General features: G+C 36.4%; 1 protein-coding gene across 3 annotated transcripts in view; it reads left to right on the forward strand.

Annotated features, from left to right (window-relative positions):
• The window catches only part of NRAP (nebulin related anchoring protein), a 66896-nt gene that overhangs the window by 20180 nt on the left and 28940 nt on the right, over positions 1 to 17776 (forward strand). For all 3 annotated transcript variants that reach the window (XM_087964525.1, XM_087964527.1, XM_087964526.1), the window contains 8 exons: positions 1079 to 1177; positions 2931 to 3035; positions 4457 to 4564; positions 5270 to 5371; positions 11661 to 11855; positions 13183 to 13287; positions 15203 to 15301; positions 17160 to 17264. In XM_087964525.1, coding sequence (XP_087820651.1) covers positions 1079 to 1177; positions 2931 to 3035; positions 4457 to 4564; positions 5270 to 5371; positions 11661 to 11855; positions 13183 to 13287; positions 15203 to 15301; positions 17160 to 17264 — 918 coding nt within the window. The remainder of the gene's footprint in view (positions 1 to 1078; positions 1178 to 2930; positions 3036 to 4456; positions 4565 to 5269; positions 5372 to 11660; positions 11856 to 13182; positions 13288 to 15202; positions 15302 to 17159; positions 17265 to 17776) is intronic.

Consider the following 17776-nt stretch of genomic DNA (forward strand, 5'->3'; position numbering starts at 1 on the left):
ATTCTGTTAACTTGCTTTTCTGGCATATTTGTTTGAACTGGAGAACACATACGCAGATGATAAGAAGGTAATCTGCATCATTTGCTTACATGTTTTATCAAGCTGTAGAATAGAGCTGCCTCAGTAATTAAACAACAGTCAGTAGAATGAGCTAGTCCAAGAAAGACAGATTCCTATACATCTAAGCAGTGTAGATATGAATTTTAGATTTATTATTTAGTGTATGGCCCATGTTAGCCAGGGATCACCAAGGTGGTTGGCTGCCTCTTTGAAGGAATTTTTTCAGGCAGTGTTCTTTACCCGTGGAATGCCAGTAGGCATTCAGAAGATGCTCCTTCTTGTCCCTACGCAGTTTATTCACTCATGGAAATTGAATCGCCAAGCTGCCAACCTCAGCAGTGTGCAAGCCCAGTGTCTTGCCACGTGAGCCATCTATGGATTTTAGAGACACAGCCTTATATTCAGGGTTGAAATGATATCTGTTGAAAATCTACGGTATATAACTAAATGTCATACTTTCAAGCTGCATATCTTTTTCCCCTCAAAGCACTGACTCCTATTACAGGCACAAGCTGAAGGCTGCCCTTCTTTTCATTAAGTCATTCTGTTGACTTCCAACACTTAGAGTCATATTCTTATTTTTTTCCAGAAATTAGAGCCCATGAATAAACTTATGTGGAATTTCAGTGGATTTCTAGGTGATCTGCTGGAGCAAGAATGGCTTATTAAATTAAAAAGAATGCATTGGATGTGGATTACGTATATCATGTTAAGAGCTTTAGATATTTTATGGATGACATGGTTTAAATATAAGTCCCATTTTATTAAAAAAGAATCTCTAAATGAACTATTTTTAAATGATATATAATTTGCAGCTTAATAAGGAAGTAATTAATTGATCAATCAATCAATCCACCCATCCATCCATCCATCAGTCCATCCAGGAAGCAAATAATGATTAAGATCTGATAAAAATACTAATTGTACCTGCACTGTGATCTGAAAGTTTTTGGATGAGATGAACATTTGTAATTTTGAAAGTTTGTAAAATCTGAATGTTTACTTGTTTTAATTTTAGGTAAACTACAGGCAAAACATAGATAAATTGAAATATAGCTCTGTTACATGCACGCCTCAGATCCTTCAAGCAAAAATCAATGCCCAGCAACTTAGTGATGTAAGTTCTATTATGATTGTCAAATAGTTATGCCAAAACACAGCAACAGATATTTATTCCTGGAAAAGAATAATACAAAATTTATCAACGGCAACACTGTCTACTTGAACACATAGCTCTGATAGATGGGTGCTTTTGCCAGCTCCCTTTGGCAAAGGAATGGCTTTTCATCTCATTTCTAACAAGAATAAGAAGGATTAGCAGATTCAGTGTCTCCTTCTGGGTCATTGTGTGAGTTAGGCTAAAAGAGACAATTGCAGTGGATAGGATGAGGAAGAACACTGTACAGAAGGCAACTAGTCCCTCAAAGTATAGGAACTCAAAATATATTTTGGTTTGATGAGGGGTGTGAAATAGGTCTCTGTGGTTTGTTTGACACACATAATCAAAATAAAACTAGGATGCTATAATTCAGAAGTCCTGGTAGCATGGTGGTTAAAATATAGTATTGCAGGCTAACTCTGGCCACATCCAGGAGTTGATCATGACCAGCTCAAGGTTGACTCAACCTTCCATCCTTCTGAGGTTGGTAAAATGAGAACCCAGTTTGTTGGGGCAATATGCTATCGTTTGTAAACTGCTCAGGGAGAGCTGTAAAATGCTATGTCATGGTATAGAAGTCTAAGTGCTATTGCTATATCATAACTGAAAAACCATAGACTCAGGGGTGGGATCCAACAGGGTTAACTACCAGTTTGGTAATTACGAGGTTCGGTGATTTACGAAGGGCTTCCCTGCATGCTGCCGACGTGCACCTGTAAATAGTCAGCACGCCGCATGCAGAGAAGCGGCCTTTCAAAAAGCCCCTTTTTCCTGCTTTTTTAACTGCAGCTGTGCCTCACACGGCACCTGAAGTTGAAAAAACAGGAAATAAAGGTCAGGTAAGAGCCCGGGTGGGCAGAAACATCAGCAGACATAGAACCAGTTCTATGTCTGCTGCTCTTCAGAGCTACCGGTTCTACAGAGGTGGACAGAACCAGTAGAAACCCACCCCTGCATAGACTGTGCAATGACACAAATACTTCAGAAAGTTAGATGTTAATGAATCATGTCTACCAGATATTTATTTTTGTAATTATCATATATATATATTCTTAAGTTTTCGTGGGTACTTACATGTATGGTATTCAGCTTTGTTCGGGTATTTTCCCATGTCATTGTAGTTGTGCTTTTAAAGTTGTAGCAACGTTTCGGCAGAATCTCATCTGCCATCATCAGGCTTCTGTATAGTGTTCATCTGTGAGTCAGACTTTTATAGTGGTTTCAGATTTAAATTTGGGGCAGCCTATTGCTGTACCAGAATGGTTTTTTCTTCATCCTGATTGGTTGGGAGTCTTGGTCTGTGTTTATTGGTCTCGGAGTTTGCTGTGTTCTGCTTGATTGGTGTCTCTAATATCTTCTGTAATATAATGCTTTTATTTGAGAATGAGAAAAATCTAGTGCCGAAATTCATACATTAAATGAATATTTACTAATCACATTTCCCCACAGTATAATTTTTAATCATTCAGACTTTCCTTTCAAGCCATGTGAGAATATATTCTTTGAAAATATCTTCTGTTTATTCTTTGTTTATTAATATGCTAACAAAACACTAGCCATTATAATTTATATTTTATTTTACATTCATATTTTTAAATGACAAGTTGCTATATTATGGGGTAACATGAAAATTGTCCACCCTTTTTTGAAACCTAGGATTATGATCTTGATTAATTACAAATCTTTAAAAAATGTTTTTGATTTTTGCCAGCTGAATTATCGAGCCAACTATCAGAAAAACAAATCACATTATTCTTTGCCTCAAGATGTACCAGAGCTAGTAAAGGCGAAAGCCAATGCAGAATTATACAGTGAGGTAAGACTTTTCTTTATTGCAATCTAGATATTGGTTAAAATCAGGGATCTTCAAACTTGACAGCTTTAAGACTTGTGGATTTCAACTCCTAGATTTCCTCCTCCAGTCATGTTAGCTCAGGAATTTTGGAAGTTGAAGTCCACAAGTCTTAAACTTGCCAAGTTTGAAAACCCTTGGTTTAAATGAATGCAAGACAGAACTTCAAACATTTAGCAACTTTCCTACAACCTGCTTCATGAAAGAGAAAGGGAAGGCATTAGAGAAAGAGAAGTGGGGGGGATATCAGGGTTTTGTTTTTAGCTTTAAACTATTTTGCTTCAGCCAATCAGCCATGGCATGGAGCCTTGAAGATGTTCAAGGTTGCCCATACCTGCTATAGTCATTTGCCTGTAGAGTCTGCCAATCGAACCCTGTGAGAATTGCTTCTGAGTAAGCACAGGAACAGACTAGCTTAGACAGTACAGTAGTAAAATCTGAGCATTTTTTAAGCAGGAAGCTGTGGAGCAAAATTTTGTTTTTTGCTATTGGTGGGAGGGAGAAACAATGTTCAGATTATCTGGAAGAAATATTGCCAGGGTTTAGCACATGAGAGAAAGGGAGATTAAGTTTCTCCCATTTCTTTCAGCCAACAACTGCTGGCTAGGAGTTTCAGGAAGGGAAAATCCTCGTGTTTTTTTGTTCTTAGCTAGTATGATCATGATCAGTGGGAAACAGAAAAACCAAATTGTCTTTGTCATAGCTCCATGAATTGTAAGGAAGAGAGAAGGCTTGGGAATTTAGTCCTCAATCTAATAATATGAAATAGGATTCCTTTCAGATACTCTTCTCACCCAGGGGTTCATTTGCTAAAATGAATCCTGTCTGAAAGAGCATTTCTAAGAAGAACCAAACTCATCTGCATGCAAGTGATTCTGAATAATATACAGACAGGATGTAAATGTATCCTGAAACAGGATTTATATGCCCGTATGCATACAAGCAGTCATCAATTTAGGAACAAAATAGGAATCAGAATTTCAGTTACTAATCAATTTAGTCATTCAGTGAGCTATCAGGTTTGATTTTATCAAGCCCAGTCATTTTTACTGTAGTTGTTAAGTGAATAACCATGGTCATTAAGTGAATCTGGCCTCCCCAGTTGACTTTGCTTGTTGGAAGCCAGCAAAAAGTTGCAACCGTCGTAAGTGTGAGCCAGTTGCAAGCAGCAAAATTGTGATTTCATGACTGCAGAGATGGTGCAATGGTTGTAATTTTGAAGATGGGGAGCAAGTCACTTTTTCTGAGGCCATCAGAAAAACTATCATTAAACTATAATTTGAACAAATGGTCATAAGTCAATTGCTACTTAGTTCTCTATGTTTTTATATGTATGGGTTATTTTTATTAACAATATATAATATGCAACTATATTTTCTTCCTAGGTTAAATACAAAGAAGATTGGCAGAAAAGCAGGGGCCGCAACTTTGAAATGAAGTTAGATTCCAGATCTTTGCTTGCTGCAAAAGCTTCAGGAGATCTTGCCAGTGAAGTAAGTTCTATATGTTTTTAAAGGTTTTATTAATAGCAAAAATCAGCATACTTTATATAAATAAAAACAAGTTGTTTTAGAAATTCAGGAATATGATTTGGTTTTTTTAAATAATATGCCATAAACTATGATAAAAGTATATTAGATACTTTGTTCTTTTCCTGAATAATCTTTTCATTCTAGACACTTTGCATTCTACAGTAGATACTTTCTGAAGTGTCTAGAAACTAAAAAAATTAATTTAATTTTTTATTTAATTTTTTATTTAATTAAACTAATTTTCAGGGCTTAAAAATTAAGCATGCATGCAGATAAAAATAGGCAAAATCTTAATGGACCAAAACATATGTTTAATTCATTTCAAAGTATTTCCGGCAACATTTAATTAGTTACTTAGATTTAGTTAAAAATAGTGTATTTAAATATAAATATTCACAGTCCCTTTTAATCCCAGGTATACATTTCGGGCTTTGTAACTATTCTCATAAAATTGTTGCCCTGATATGTAGAGCCAGTTAGAAAGTACCTTAGAAAGCAAAATGTAATCTTCTCAGCTGAAAAACCAGAATAGATTTTTTAAATAGTTGCCTTCCCTCTTTCCAGGTAAGGATTCAGGTAAGTATTCAGTCTTACCTTGAAATGCCAGGAAGATATAAAGGGTCACAGTGTATGATTCTATAATTATTACTTATTTTCTCTATAAAGATTAAATACAAAGAAGACTATGAGAAAATGAAAGGAAAAGCTTTGTCAACAAAAGATTCAAGACTTCTGCACTCTATGCAAGTAGCCAAAATAAATAGTGAGGTAAATGTCCTTTCACATCCACTTTTATTATTTCTTTAGGATTTACAGAACTCAGTGGTTACAGTAAATATATATATATATATATATATATATATATATATATATATATATATATATATATATATATATATATATATATATATATATATAGTATTTCTTCGTATTAGACTTCTTTATTAAGCAAGGGGTTAAATGTTTAAATGCCGTAGAGATTGGAGACCAAATAGTAATAATGATCAGATCATGTTTATTATATTAGGAATCAGGCTCACATGATTTATTCCCTATTCCCTTGTAATTTCCTTTCACTGACTAGCAATACATCTTTTCTATCATTAGATATGTTAATCATGTTTAACGTTAAGCAGTGTTGGCAAAATGGATAATTCAAACTCTTCATGATTATTATAAATACAGTTGTGCAATATTTGTGGTTTGGGAAGATATAAGCTGTCCTTAAATTATAGCTGATAATATAATTTATTGCCAGAGTTTCAGATCCTAGTTCAAAGAAACCTGTAATGAAACTTTGGTTCAAAATAAGTTATTAAGGTTATTATTTTGGTATAAGATACATTGAAATAATTAAATTTATGTCTACCTAAATTGCATGAGATTGTGTGTTTATCTGAAATATGCAGAAGAACTCAAACACATTCAGAGGCCGGATATTGCTCTTCTTTAGCATACTGGATTATGCCAAGTGATATAGCTTTGCAATGGAGAAATCCTGAATTACCACTTGCAGTTATACATCTATTCTAAAGAAAGGAAGATCATTTTTCCTTTTCCTAAGCAGAAGAAAATTGAGAAAAGCCATTATATTTTGTCTCCTAAATAAAAGAATGCTGATTCTTGAAGGTGTCTTCAAGTACTGATTCTTTGGTCTTTGCTTTACCTCTAGAAGAAATTGTGTCGTAGCACAGCCCCAAGAAAAAATATGGCATGTTTGTGAGACCTTGAGCCACATCTGATTATGCAGGTTAAAGTTTTTGCAATAAAATCCAACATTTGCCTAACTTCTGCAGCCAAAGAATAAAACTTGAATTATTCCAAATGCAGTAATCAACATAATTATTTGAAAATAATTCAGTTAAGAGTAAAAATTTGTAAGCTATTATAAATGTAAAGAAAATTTCACAATGCTAGCAAAGAAACCTGTGTTAGGTATAACATTGATACCAAATATGGTTTGGGTGAATAAATATATAAAACTTAGATATCATGGTTTAAGTGCTTATCACTTTAAGCACAATGCAGCAGGCAATTAGCCGATTAAGGGTGCGGTTAGATTTGAAGGAATTGAAAGTTGTTTTAATCTAGTTATTGTTTGTTATGTAAAGGTAACTTGTTCATTCAAGATTGTTGTTTCATCAATCTGTTTGCTGAATTTTTTTTTTTTTTTTGTTCACTATATTGATATTGTTACTGCAAGCATATAAAAAGATTTTGAGAAGAATAAAGCACATTCCATTTACCACTGGATACTGATAAATCTGAAACATGCAAAGAAAGCCCAAGCTCTGGCTAGTGATATTGATTGCTATAGGAAGAAAATACATGAATATACAGCAGTTCCAGAAGACCTACTGTCCATGATATCCAGGCTGGATGGAACAAACTATGTTTCATGGTCAATGAAATGTAGTTTACTTCTACGCAGAGAAGGTTTGTGGGACATTATAGCAAACCCACCAGATGTGAGTAGCTGGGATCCTGCTAATGATGATGATAAAGAAAAGTTACAAGACTTTAAACTGAAGAATGAGCAGGCTTTATGCATCATAGGACTGACTCTCTGTGATCAGCAGCTTGTCCATATTCGTGGAGAAGAAAATGCTGCAAACTGCTGGGAGAACCTCAGGAAGATTTATGTTCGGGACAGTGTAGGAGCACATATAAATCTTACACGGAAGCTTTTCGAACGCATCTTCAGAGGAATGGAGATATGTTAGTTCATTTAAACTGTATGAAGAGCATTTTTCAAGATTTGCAAGAAAAAGAGCTTATATTTAATGAACTGCAACAAGTCTACATAATATTATCTTCATTAGATCAAAGCTATGATGACTATGTGACTTCGTTAGAGGTATTGCCAAAAAAGCCTCTCATTAACCGAGATTACAGGCAGGCTACTAGAAGAAGCCAGAAGAAGGCGTGAGCGTGACGAGCTGAGAGAAGATAAGAAAGAAGAGAAATTATCTTCAAAGCTTGAAAGAAACCAGCAAAGCAAATTACAGCACCCGGAAGAAGAGAATTTATCTTCAACAGCATACACAATTAAAAAGTGTTTTAATTGTGGAGGCAGAGACATTGGCAAGATTCTGCAAAAAGAGAAAAAGCCAGAATGTAAAAAAGCCAAAGAAAGCATTTGAACTAGCCACGTTTAGCAACTCTGATGTGAAGAATAATTTATGGGTGGTTGACAGTGGCGCATCCCACTGCATCACAAGAGATAAGACAAAATTTATAAAAATGTCTACAAGTTCTCAACATATATCTCTTGCCAATGGCTGGAACCTGAAAGCGAAAGGTCAAGGTTTTGCACGTTGTCCGTACATAAACCAGGATATAAAAATGTTGTATGTACCGCAACTAAAGTTTAATTTGCTTTCAGTAAGGGTATTAGATAAATTAGGTTATGTAATTACTTTTAAGGATAATAATTGCATAATTGAAAAAGATAACAAAGGGTAACTGCAGCTTTAAATGGAACATTATATGTCTTAGATAATAGTAAGAAAGGGGAGGCTCAGACTGTATTTAATAATATAAAGCCTCATGATGAATGTATCCATTTATTGCATAGGCGTTTGGGGCATGTAAAATTTAAAATGCTAAAGCATTACAGTTGAGTTATCTGAAGGAATAAGGTTAAAACCTTGTGATAAATATTTGCGTTGTAATGTTTGCTGTGAAGATAAGAGCAAGGTATTGCCTGCAAATAGGCTAAATGGTTTCAAAACAAAAGAACCTTTAGAAGTAGTATTTGCAGACATAATAGGTCCAAAGAAACCCAGTATGGGGGTGCTAGATATATACTGAGCATTATGGACCATTATTCTAGATATGGGTTTTGCTATTTAATGAAAAGCAAAACTGAAACATATCAACATTTTTCAATTGGCTTAGGTTTGCTGAAAGAAAGTCTAAACGACAACTGATAACCCTGGTGACAGATAATGGTGCGGAATTTATTAATAACAAATTCCAGAACAGACTTAAGGTAGCTGGAATAGAGCATAAGAAGTCTGCTCCATACAGGCCAGAACATAACGCTTTTATTGAAAGAAGAGGCCAAACACTACAGGCAATGGTTAGAACAATGTTAAATGATTCTGGGTTACCTGATTATTTGTGGGGGAGGCTACAATGTGTGCTAATAACATATTGAACAACGTTGTTAATACAACAACAGGTGAAATACCATTTACCAGATGGCATGGCAGGAAACCTGATCTAAGTTACCTGCACACATTTGAGTGCACCAGCATGGGTGCATATTCCTGCACAACTCAGAAAAAAAGGGCAACATAGAGCTAAAAGATTTTTCTTCGTTGGTTATCAGGCAAACCATAGGGCATATAGATTTTTGGGAGAAAGGCACATCTAAAGTGTTATGTAGTGCTAGTGCCCAATTTCTAGAACATGAAGGATGGGAGAAATTAGAACAGGATGCCAATAAAGATGTAATTATTGAATCCTATAGAAATCCCATTAGTTATCCCTGTAACTTTAAAAATAAAGTAAAGAGACAAATACAGGATGAAATAGTGCCCATAAAGGAAGAAACAGATTCAATAGCTGAACAGGATGAGGAAGATGAACAGGTAGTAGTTCAACAAAGTCCTCCTGTAAGCCCTGTAATTCCCAGAAGAACTACACGTATATCTAGACCGCCTGATAGGTACCAGGCTAACACAGTGTGCCAGATTAATGAAGTTCCTAATTCTGTTGAAGAAATTAAAAAAGTATCCTAATAAGGAAAAAGAAAGATGGTATGCAGCAATGAATAAGGAACTGAATTCATTAAGTGATATGAAAGTGTATGAGAATGCCAAATTACCTGCAGGAAAGAAATCCATTGGCTGCAAATGGATTTTAAGGTAAAAACAGATAAAGATGGTAATTTAATCCATAAGGCAAGGTTAGTAGCCCAAGGTTTTAGGCAGAATGCTAATGACTATGATGAGGTGTTTGCACCTAGTCTTAAGGCAGCAACCTTGAGAGCAGCTTTAGTGTGGGCAGCTAGTAAAAACTATATAGTTAACCATCTAGATGTGGAAACTGCTTACTTGCACGCCCCATTAAAACATATTATTTATATGAAAAAACCTGTTGGTATTAAAAGTGAAAATAAGGATAATAATGATTGTTGGTTGTTAAAGAAAAGTCTCTATGGTCTTAAACAATCAGGCTATGAATGGAACCAGTATATTGTAAAGGAACTAGACAATATAGGATTTAAAGCTAGGTTTAGCTGATCCATGTCTGTTTAAGAGGGAGACAAATGGGAAAGTATCATTATTATTACTATTCACAGATGACATTGCATTGATAACTGAAACTAATGATGAAGCAAATAAAATAATAGCATCATTAGGAAGGAGAATAAAGATCAAGCAATTAGGGGAGATAAAGAAGTATCTCGGTTTGAATATAAAGAAAACAAGGAAAGGTTTTAAGATATCTCAGGAAGATAAGATAAGCAAATTGCTAAAGATTACAAGATGGAGCTTTGTAAGCCAGCTAAGACTCAATGAGTCAGGAGTTTAGCAACACTGATGAACAAAGCCCTGAGTTTGATAAGGTGATTTATCAATCTTTAATTGGTAGTTTGAGTTATATTAGTAATTGGTCTAGACCAGATATTTCGTATTGCGTGAATCAGTTGGCTAGATTCAATTCTGCACCATGTGAAAGACACTGGAATGCAGCTAAGAGGATATTAAGATATCTTAAAAGACAATGAATTATTCATTGTATTTAGAACCAAAGGGTGATTTAATTCTAAGTGCATATGCAGATGCTAGCTTTGCATCAGAAAGAGACACTAGAAAGTCGACTTCAGGAACAGCCATAATGCTGGGTAATACATTAATAGGCTGGAAGTCAATTAGACAAAAGCATATAAGTTTGTCTACTATGGAGGCAGAATTCTCCTGTTTATCATTGTTATGTACAGAATTAATAATGTATAAACAAATGTTAATTGATATAGGTATAACTGTAGATTATCCTATAATTATACATGAAGATAATCAGGCAGCAATTCAAATGGCCACAAATATTGGAGTAAAAACAAGGAGCAAGCATACAGATCTAAGATACCTAAACGTGAGACAATCTGTAAGAAGTAAGATGATTCAGCTAGAGTACTGTATGTCGGAGGACAATTTAGCTGATAATTTTACTAAAGCCCAAGGTGCCAGTAAGCACCAGGAGAGTTGTGAAAAATATGGGATTAGATTGTAAGGTATTATATATTTATTTCACCCAAAAAGGGAGTATGTTAGGTATAACATTGATACCAAATATGGTTTGGGTGAATAAATATATAAAACTTAAATATCATGGTTTAAGTGCTTATCACTTTAAGCACAATGCAGCAGGCAATTAGCCCGATTAAGGGTGCGGTTAGAAGTTAAAATATAAGGAAGCATTAGAAACTGGAAAGCTGCCTGTTACTGTGTGTTGCTGCGACTTACTGTGTGCTGCTGTGACTAACTGTGATTACTGACTGTGAGTGCCTGTGACTGAACTGTTCTTGTTTGCTACTGTTTGCTGAATATCCAGCGTTTGTTTCTCTGGAGAGTGAAACCGGAGGAGGAAGATATCTTTATCGGCTGATAAAGATATTGCAAGGGAACTCTTAACTTGGACTATACTAGTGAGTCTTACTGGATGGAAATACTGTGAATGACTTAATGGACTGAATGACAATGCTTAAACTCTAACTGGATTAAAAACTATTTAAACTACAAACAGTGTTTGTATTCAGTGTGTGTATACTCTGGGGCCCTTCCGCTCTCCTTTGGCTTCCTGGCTTGACTACTGCTGCAATACTCTTCTAGGGGTTAATCCTCAAACCCTAACAACCTGGAACAGAAATTTAGTTTTTCAACTCTTAGTCAGATAAGCAAGATTTTGCAGAGATTTGAAGGAATTGAAAGTTGTTTTTAATCTAGTTATTGTTTGTTATGTGGTAAAGGTAACTTGTTCATTCAAGATTGTTGTTTCATCAATCTGTTTTAATTTTTGATAATGCACTATATTGATATTACTGCAGATTGCATATAAAAAGATTTTGAGAAGAATAAAGCATTTCCATTTACCACTGGATATGATAAATCTGAAACATGCAAAGAAAGCCCAAGCTCTGGCTAGTGATATTGACTATAGGAAGAAAATACATGAATATACAGCAGTTCCAGAAGACCTAAAGACACAGTGGGCCAAAAAGGCATATGGGCTACAAAGTGAGGTAGGATAAAAGGCATTTTGTTTATTATTTTAAAAAGGCTTTTTTTTTTTTTTTTTTGCTTTTTTTTGGTTTTTTTTTTTTCAGTGTTGGGTGTCAAACTCGCTGGATAGAAACATGTGGTTAGATCAGCCCACTGGCACCTAACAACATTTGTGTTTGAACAACTTTCCGTGGGGTGCCTCTGGCAGCAGTGTGCAGAAAATCCATGTCCCCTGGAGAGAGTTCGGGAGGTGGTTTTTTGGCCCTTTCCCCAAAAGACTAAGGGATGTGTTTTTTTCACCCTATTCCCTTCTTTCAAACTGACCCCACCCTGACCACACCTACTCTGGCTCCCCGAGGTCAAATGCAACCTTGATGTGACCCTCCATGAAATTGAGTTTGACACCCCCGATATAGATGGAAAAATTTAACATTTGGCCGGCTATCTATTGGTCATCCAGAGTTTTATAGTTTAGATGGTATAGCCTGATTATTGTCATTTACAGGCTATGTTAAGGCTCCATGAACCCCCAAATCCATCCATCCAAAATCAGTCTACTTAAAACTTGTGAATTACATATGCACTGTAAAAATAAAAATTATTTATTCTCACATAATATTTTGTTGAGCTGACCTCTAGTAGTACCAACAGTTTTGTGAATAAGAATTTTATATAATTTTATATATTTATAAAGTTGTGAATAAAACTTTATAAATTTTTTTTAATTATTTTTTTTTTTTTTTATCCTTTTTTTTTCTTTTTTTTTTCCATCTTTTTTTTTTTTTTTTCCTCATCCATTGGTAGCAGCAGCAGAGATGCTCGCTCGGCTCTTCTCACGCCCACCCAGCTGCTCAGGATTAAACAAAAATGCAGCATGCGGCGCTCCCAGGCAGTACCTCAAAATGTTTTTTTTTCCTGTTGTTACGGGATGGGGGGAAAGCAGGAGCAACTCAGATGCTGTTGTTGGAGACGGCGCTGGCGAGAGAGGCACCAGCACCGGTGGGAACCATGGAAGCTATGGAGGCCTGAGAAGCAGCTGAAATGCTGCCAGCGGACATCCCCACCCTCCCGCTGACCCGGGTCTGCAGCAAAGGTGCTTGGTGGGGGTAAGGGAGCCCTCCGCACTCTACCATGATTGGCCGTTAGGAGTGGCTGGTGGTGAGGCATAGTTGCCGGCAGGGCACCCTAGGCGAGGGTGCGTGGGGGAAGAAATTAATTCACCCCCAAAAAGACATCCTAGCCGTTTTTTCGGGGCTCAAAAAAAAAAAAAAAAGACCCGGCCTTATTATATGAGAAACACGGTAATACCAGTTTACTTAAAACTTGTGAATTTTCCTTTCCTTTCAGCTTCAGTACAAAACTGACCTTCAATGGATGAAGGGAGTTGGCTGGATAGCAGACCAAAGTATCAATATTGAACAAGCAAAAAAAGCAGGAGAACTCATCAGTGAGGTCAGTCTACTGATTTTATTCAAATATTATACTATGTAAGCTTTATAGAAAAGCACTTGTAAGTATGCTGATGGCATGACCCACTGTGTTATGGCTTTTCAAACATGTGATTGACTGCCTGTCAAACCACCAGCTGAGCTATATTAAATTAATAGCAACAAATTTTCTTCAAACAGGCTTGCAGAATTTAGTTAAAATATTGAACCTACTGTTCTATTGGCAGTATAAGCTCCATTCTTTTCTTATCCACAAGCAAAGTCATGATGGACTGATAGAAGTAGCAGAGGTTGCAACACATTGGCACAAAATTTCCTGCTTTTATCAGTTGACTTCCCAAACCATCTTTACTCTCCATATACCATATTTTTCGCACTATAAGATGCACCTGGCCATAAGATGCACCTAGGTTTAAAGGAGGAAAACAAAAGGGGGGGGGGAGAAATCAGGTGAAGCCTGACAGGACCACACATAGGTGTCCTCTCATATGCCAGCTCTGCCTATTGACTCCTCCACTGCATAAAAGAGATAGAAGAGGTGGGCAATGACAAGGACAGAAGAGGTGGGATTCAGCCCTTCCCAAGCCCCCACGTGTGTCCTGCACTTATCTGCATCCAAAATGAGCCGCGTGGGGACTCGCAGGTGGTATGCCCCAGTGGACAGTAAAACACTTATAAGTCTAAGAGCTATTTCTATTGCCATAAATAATAGGTAATTTGGAAGTCACAATTTTACAATTACCTCTCCTAGTGAGATTACCTATTATTCTGGTCCCAACAGTTAGGAAAGGATCATTTTTTAAATGCCTGTTTAAGGCTTCTAAGGATTGTAGATGATTGTATATGTGCTCTGACACAAGCCTTGTTCAAATTAAACACAAACTGTATAAAAGCAAACCTTTTTTTTAATGCAGCACTGGGAATTCTTTTCATTCCCAGCCAAGAGTCATTTAAACCTAATTGTCTGAGATAAAAGCAAGTCCTTTTAAGGTTGTAAAAGGCTGCCAAGTCTAATTGCTGATAAATATCAAGTGACAGAAGTTTAAAAAACAAACCGGAATTAGCAGGGCTTCAACGAGGACTCAGAGTCTAAATAATTTCTTTGCTTCCTGCAAAGAGTGCCAGTTTTTATATCTTATGGGAGGGCAATCACCTTCCAGCCTTATTCCCGAGTTGCCCTTGCCGCTTCAGCTGTTCTATCCTTTGAGCAGCCCTGCGCACACGCGCACTGGGCACAGGCTCCCCGGGGTCCTCTGCTTTACTGCTGCCAGATTCCAAAAGCTCCAAAGGCAGCATCCCACTCTCCGATAGTCCTGGCACCATCCCTCCATCAGACACAGGATCCTCGTCCAAGTCTTCATCAGTATCCCTGACTGGTTCTCTTTCATCCTCTGCTCTCCGCACCTGCTGCCGGTGAACCACAATATAGGAGATGAGAGCATTCAAAAGAGCAGGCGTTGCAATGGAAAAGGCATTCGCATCCTAATTCACATCAAGACACTATTTAACCAAGGGACCATATCTTGATCCCTCCACTCTGATTCACCCAGAATGAATGCAGCCATTTGCTGCCTTTTCTTTAGACACAGCTGTAGAAAGAGCAGACAGGAAATGTTTATCAAACTGTCTAAAAGACAAATAATCAAAACTGGGCCTTAGATAAGTATCCTTAATCTGTAAATTAATGAAACTCCATTATTTAAAATTACCAAACCTGGAAAAATGCATGAATACTATTCAATTTACATTTCATCAACAAATCTAGCTTTAACTTCTGAGTTGACAGCAATATTTTTAAAAAGAAACCTTGCAGTGCTATTGGGACCTAGACAGAAAATGAATGGAAGGCATACCTGGTCAATTTTAAAGTTGAACAACAGTTGGTGACAATGTCTCATCTTAACATGTATTTTAATTAGAAAAAGTATCGACAGAGGGCTGATGCTCTAAAGTTCACAAGTGTTGCAGACAGTTCCCAGATCCAGCACGCGAAGAAAAGCCAGGAACTACAGAGTGATGTGAGTCTGCTTTTCATCTTTTTTCTATATTGATTTGTTATTGTTAAAAACAAAAACAAAAAATCCATGAGGATAAATTGATGATTGGTTGATTGATTGATTATGTGTCACCAAGGCAGTGTTAACTCTTATTGACATCAATAGTTTCTTTCCAGTCTGACAATCTAACTCTAAACTGGTCCTTCAGGTCTTCTGAAAATGTACCCCTTGCCATTGTAAACGGAGTCCATCCACCTTGCTCCCGCTGCTCCTGTTTTCTTTCCTTACATCTTTCCCAACAGGAGAATCTTCCCAAAAAGCTAAGTCTTTACAAATACCAGCACTGAAAAATAGGAAGATTCAACAGTGAACACTTTTTGCATATCTTTCCTCAGCAAGACCTTATTGTTTGTTGCTAAGGTTATGTGTCTGTCCTCCACAATTCCAAGACAGAATTATTGAGAGTTAGGTTGCAAGTTTTATATATTCTCACTGATTGCATAGTTAGCAAGAGGTTTCAACTGGATCTGGCATTTTTATCCACCTACTGAGACCTTCCCCAGGACCTGGGATGGCAAGGTGGTATTAAAGGTTTGATGGTATTAAAGCTATTGTCACAAGGTGTAACCTGTTCCAAGTAAAGCTGCCTTTTGCAGTTGACTGATGTTGATTTCACCAATGCTGATAGTGTTCAAGTGGTGCTGTAGTTGCATCCAAGGCGTTTATTATTGTTGGTAATATCTTTGCTCCTATCTTTGTTTTATTTACACTTATATTCTATTTATAGGTTTTTGAATTTTGTGATATTTATCCACTTCTTTTTCTTTTATTCTGCTATCTCCAGGGACTGCAGTGTCTACTATCCAGACTTATTTTCTTTTTCTTAAGAATAGTTGTTAAATCTGGGATGCTGTGTGGCAGGTGCTTGTCTGTGCCAGAGACTTAGTTTCTTCATTTTCTATTATTTCATCTATTCTGTAGTCTTACCAGTTCTTGCTTGCAGGCAAAATAGGTGAAGTAATAGAAAATGAAGAAGCTAAAGTGCTCTGGGATACTATTTTTATTATTCTGAAATCTTTCCATTATTTAGAAAATAGATATCATACTACTTTGCATATTAGGGAAAAGCAGCCCATTCTGATGCAATATAATATGCAGAAGCTAGCATCAGCTGCAAACCAATTTTTCACATTGTGAATAAGAAATGGTTTCATTCTCCTACTGTAATGCTACTGCTTACACAAATTGTTATCATAATGATATTATTGACAAACTCAATGCTTTACAAACTAGAATTTGGAGAAACAAAGCATATTCATGAATCATTATGACTTCTTCATGAAGTTATAACTTCTTTATAAATGCTAGTCAACAATTCCATCATTGTTTTTTTAACAGGATTGCAATCTGAACTATATACTACTTTATGTCCTATGATTTTTCCCCCCTTTCCTTTCCTTTCCTTTCCTTTCCTTTCCTTTCCTTTCCTTTCCTTTCCTTTCCTTTCCTTTCCTTTCCTTTCCTTTCCTTTCCTTTCCTTTCCTTTCCTTCCTTTCCTCTCCTCCCCTCCCCTCCCCTCTCCGCCTCTCCCCTCCCTTCTTCCTTCCCCTTTGCCTTTATCCCTTTATAGGGGACTGGCGTATTAATTTATAGAAAAATTTATGGAAAGTCTCCTGTTTGTTATCCAACATTTCATGCTAGAGTATGAAAAACTCTGTTCTGTCTACCTGAACCACTGTAGCCTGTCAGCTAATGTCAGCATACTGGGCTAAAGGTTGGACCTAGCATAAGGCATGATGATATATTTGTAACAGCTTAGACACTTCTTGTTGTACCTTATGCCTCTGGATGTAATGATTTGGTCTGCTTTTGTAAACAGATTGCATACAAGTCAGCAAAAGAGGATTTTCTTCACAACTACACCATTAGCAAAGATGAGCCTCTATTCATACAGGCCAGAATAAATGCTGCAAATATTAGTGAGGTATGTTGAGATTTAAATGCCATTTTGTATGGAGTTTATGGAGAAAGCCTGAAAAGTAGCTTACGTTTTAAGTAATAGTAGAGAGTTGCTATGTTTGTGCAAGTTCTGAAACATTTCTACCAAAATATTTTAGAAAGATGCACAACCAATGTGGGTATCTATACATTTAAATATAATATATATTTACTGGTATATAAAATAAGAATTAATATCTCCCAAGAATTTTGTGAATTTTAATTTAGTGTGGATTTTGAGTCTCTGCTAAGACAATGTTAGCTAGTTGTTGTCAACTAGCGTCTAGTATTTATTAAGAGTGACAAGGTCTCTTTATTGTTTTGGGTTACAATTCCCAATTCCCCATTCAGCATCACCAATGTTGGGAATAATGGAAGCTGAAATTTAAAGCATTTAGATTCTCCCTATGTTGCTAATATTGACACCTTTCATAAGGATCTTCTTAGTTTGACCAATAGGGAAACCAACAAACTGGATTAACAATAGGAACTTGAAAT

Source organism: Notechis scutatus, chromosome 4 (assembly GCF_049901735.1).
Source record: "Notechis scutatus isolate UNSWTSFEM ecotype Mainland chromosome 4, rNotScu1.2, whole genome shotgun sequence".
Taxonomy (NCBI): domain Eukaryota; kingdom Metazoa; phylum Chordata; class Lepidosauria; order Squamata; family Elapidae; genus Notechis; species Notechis scutatus.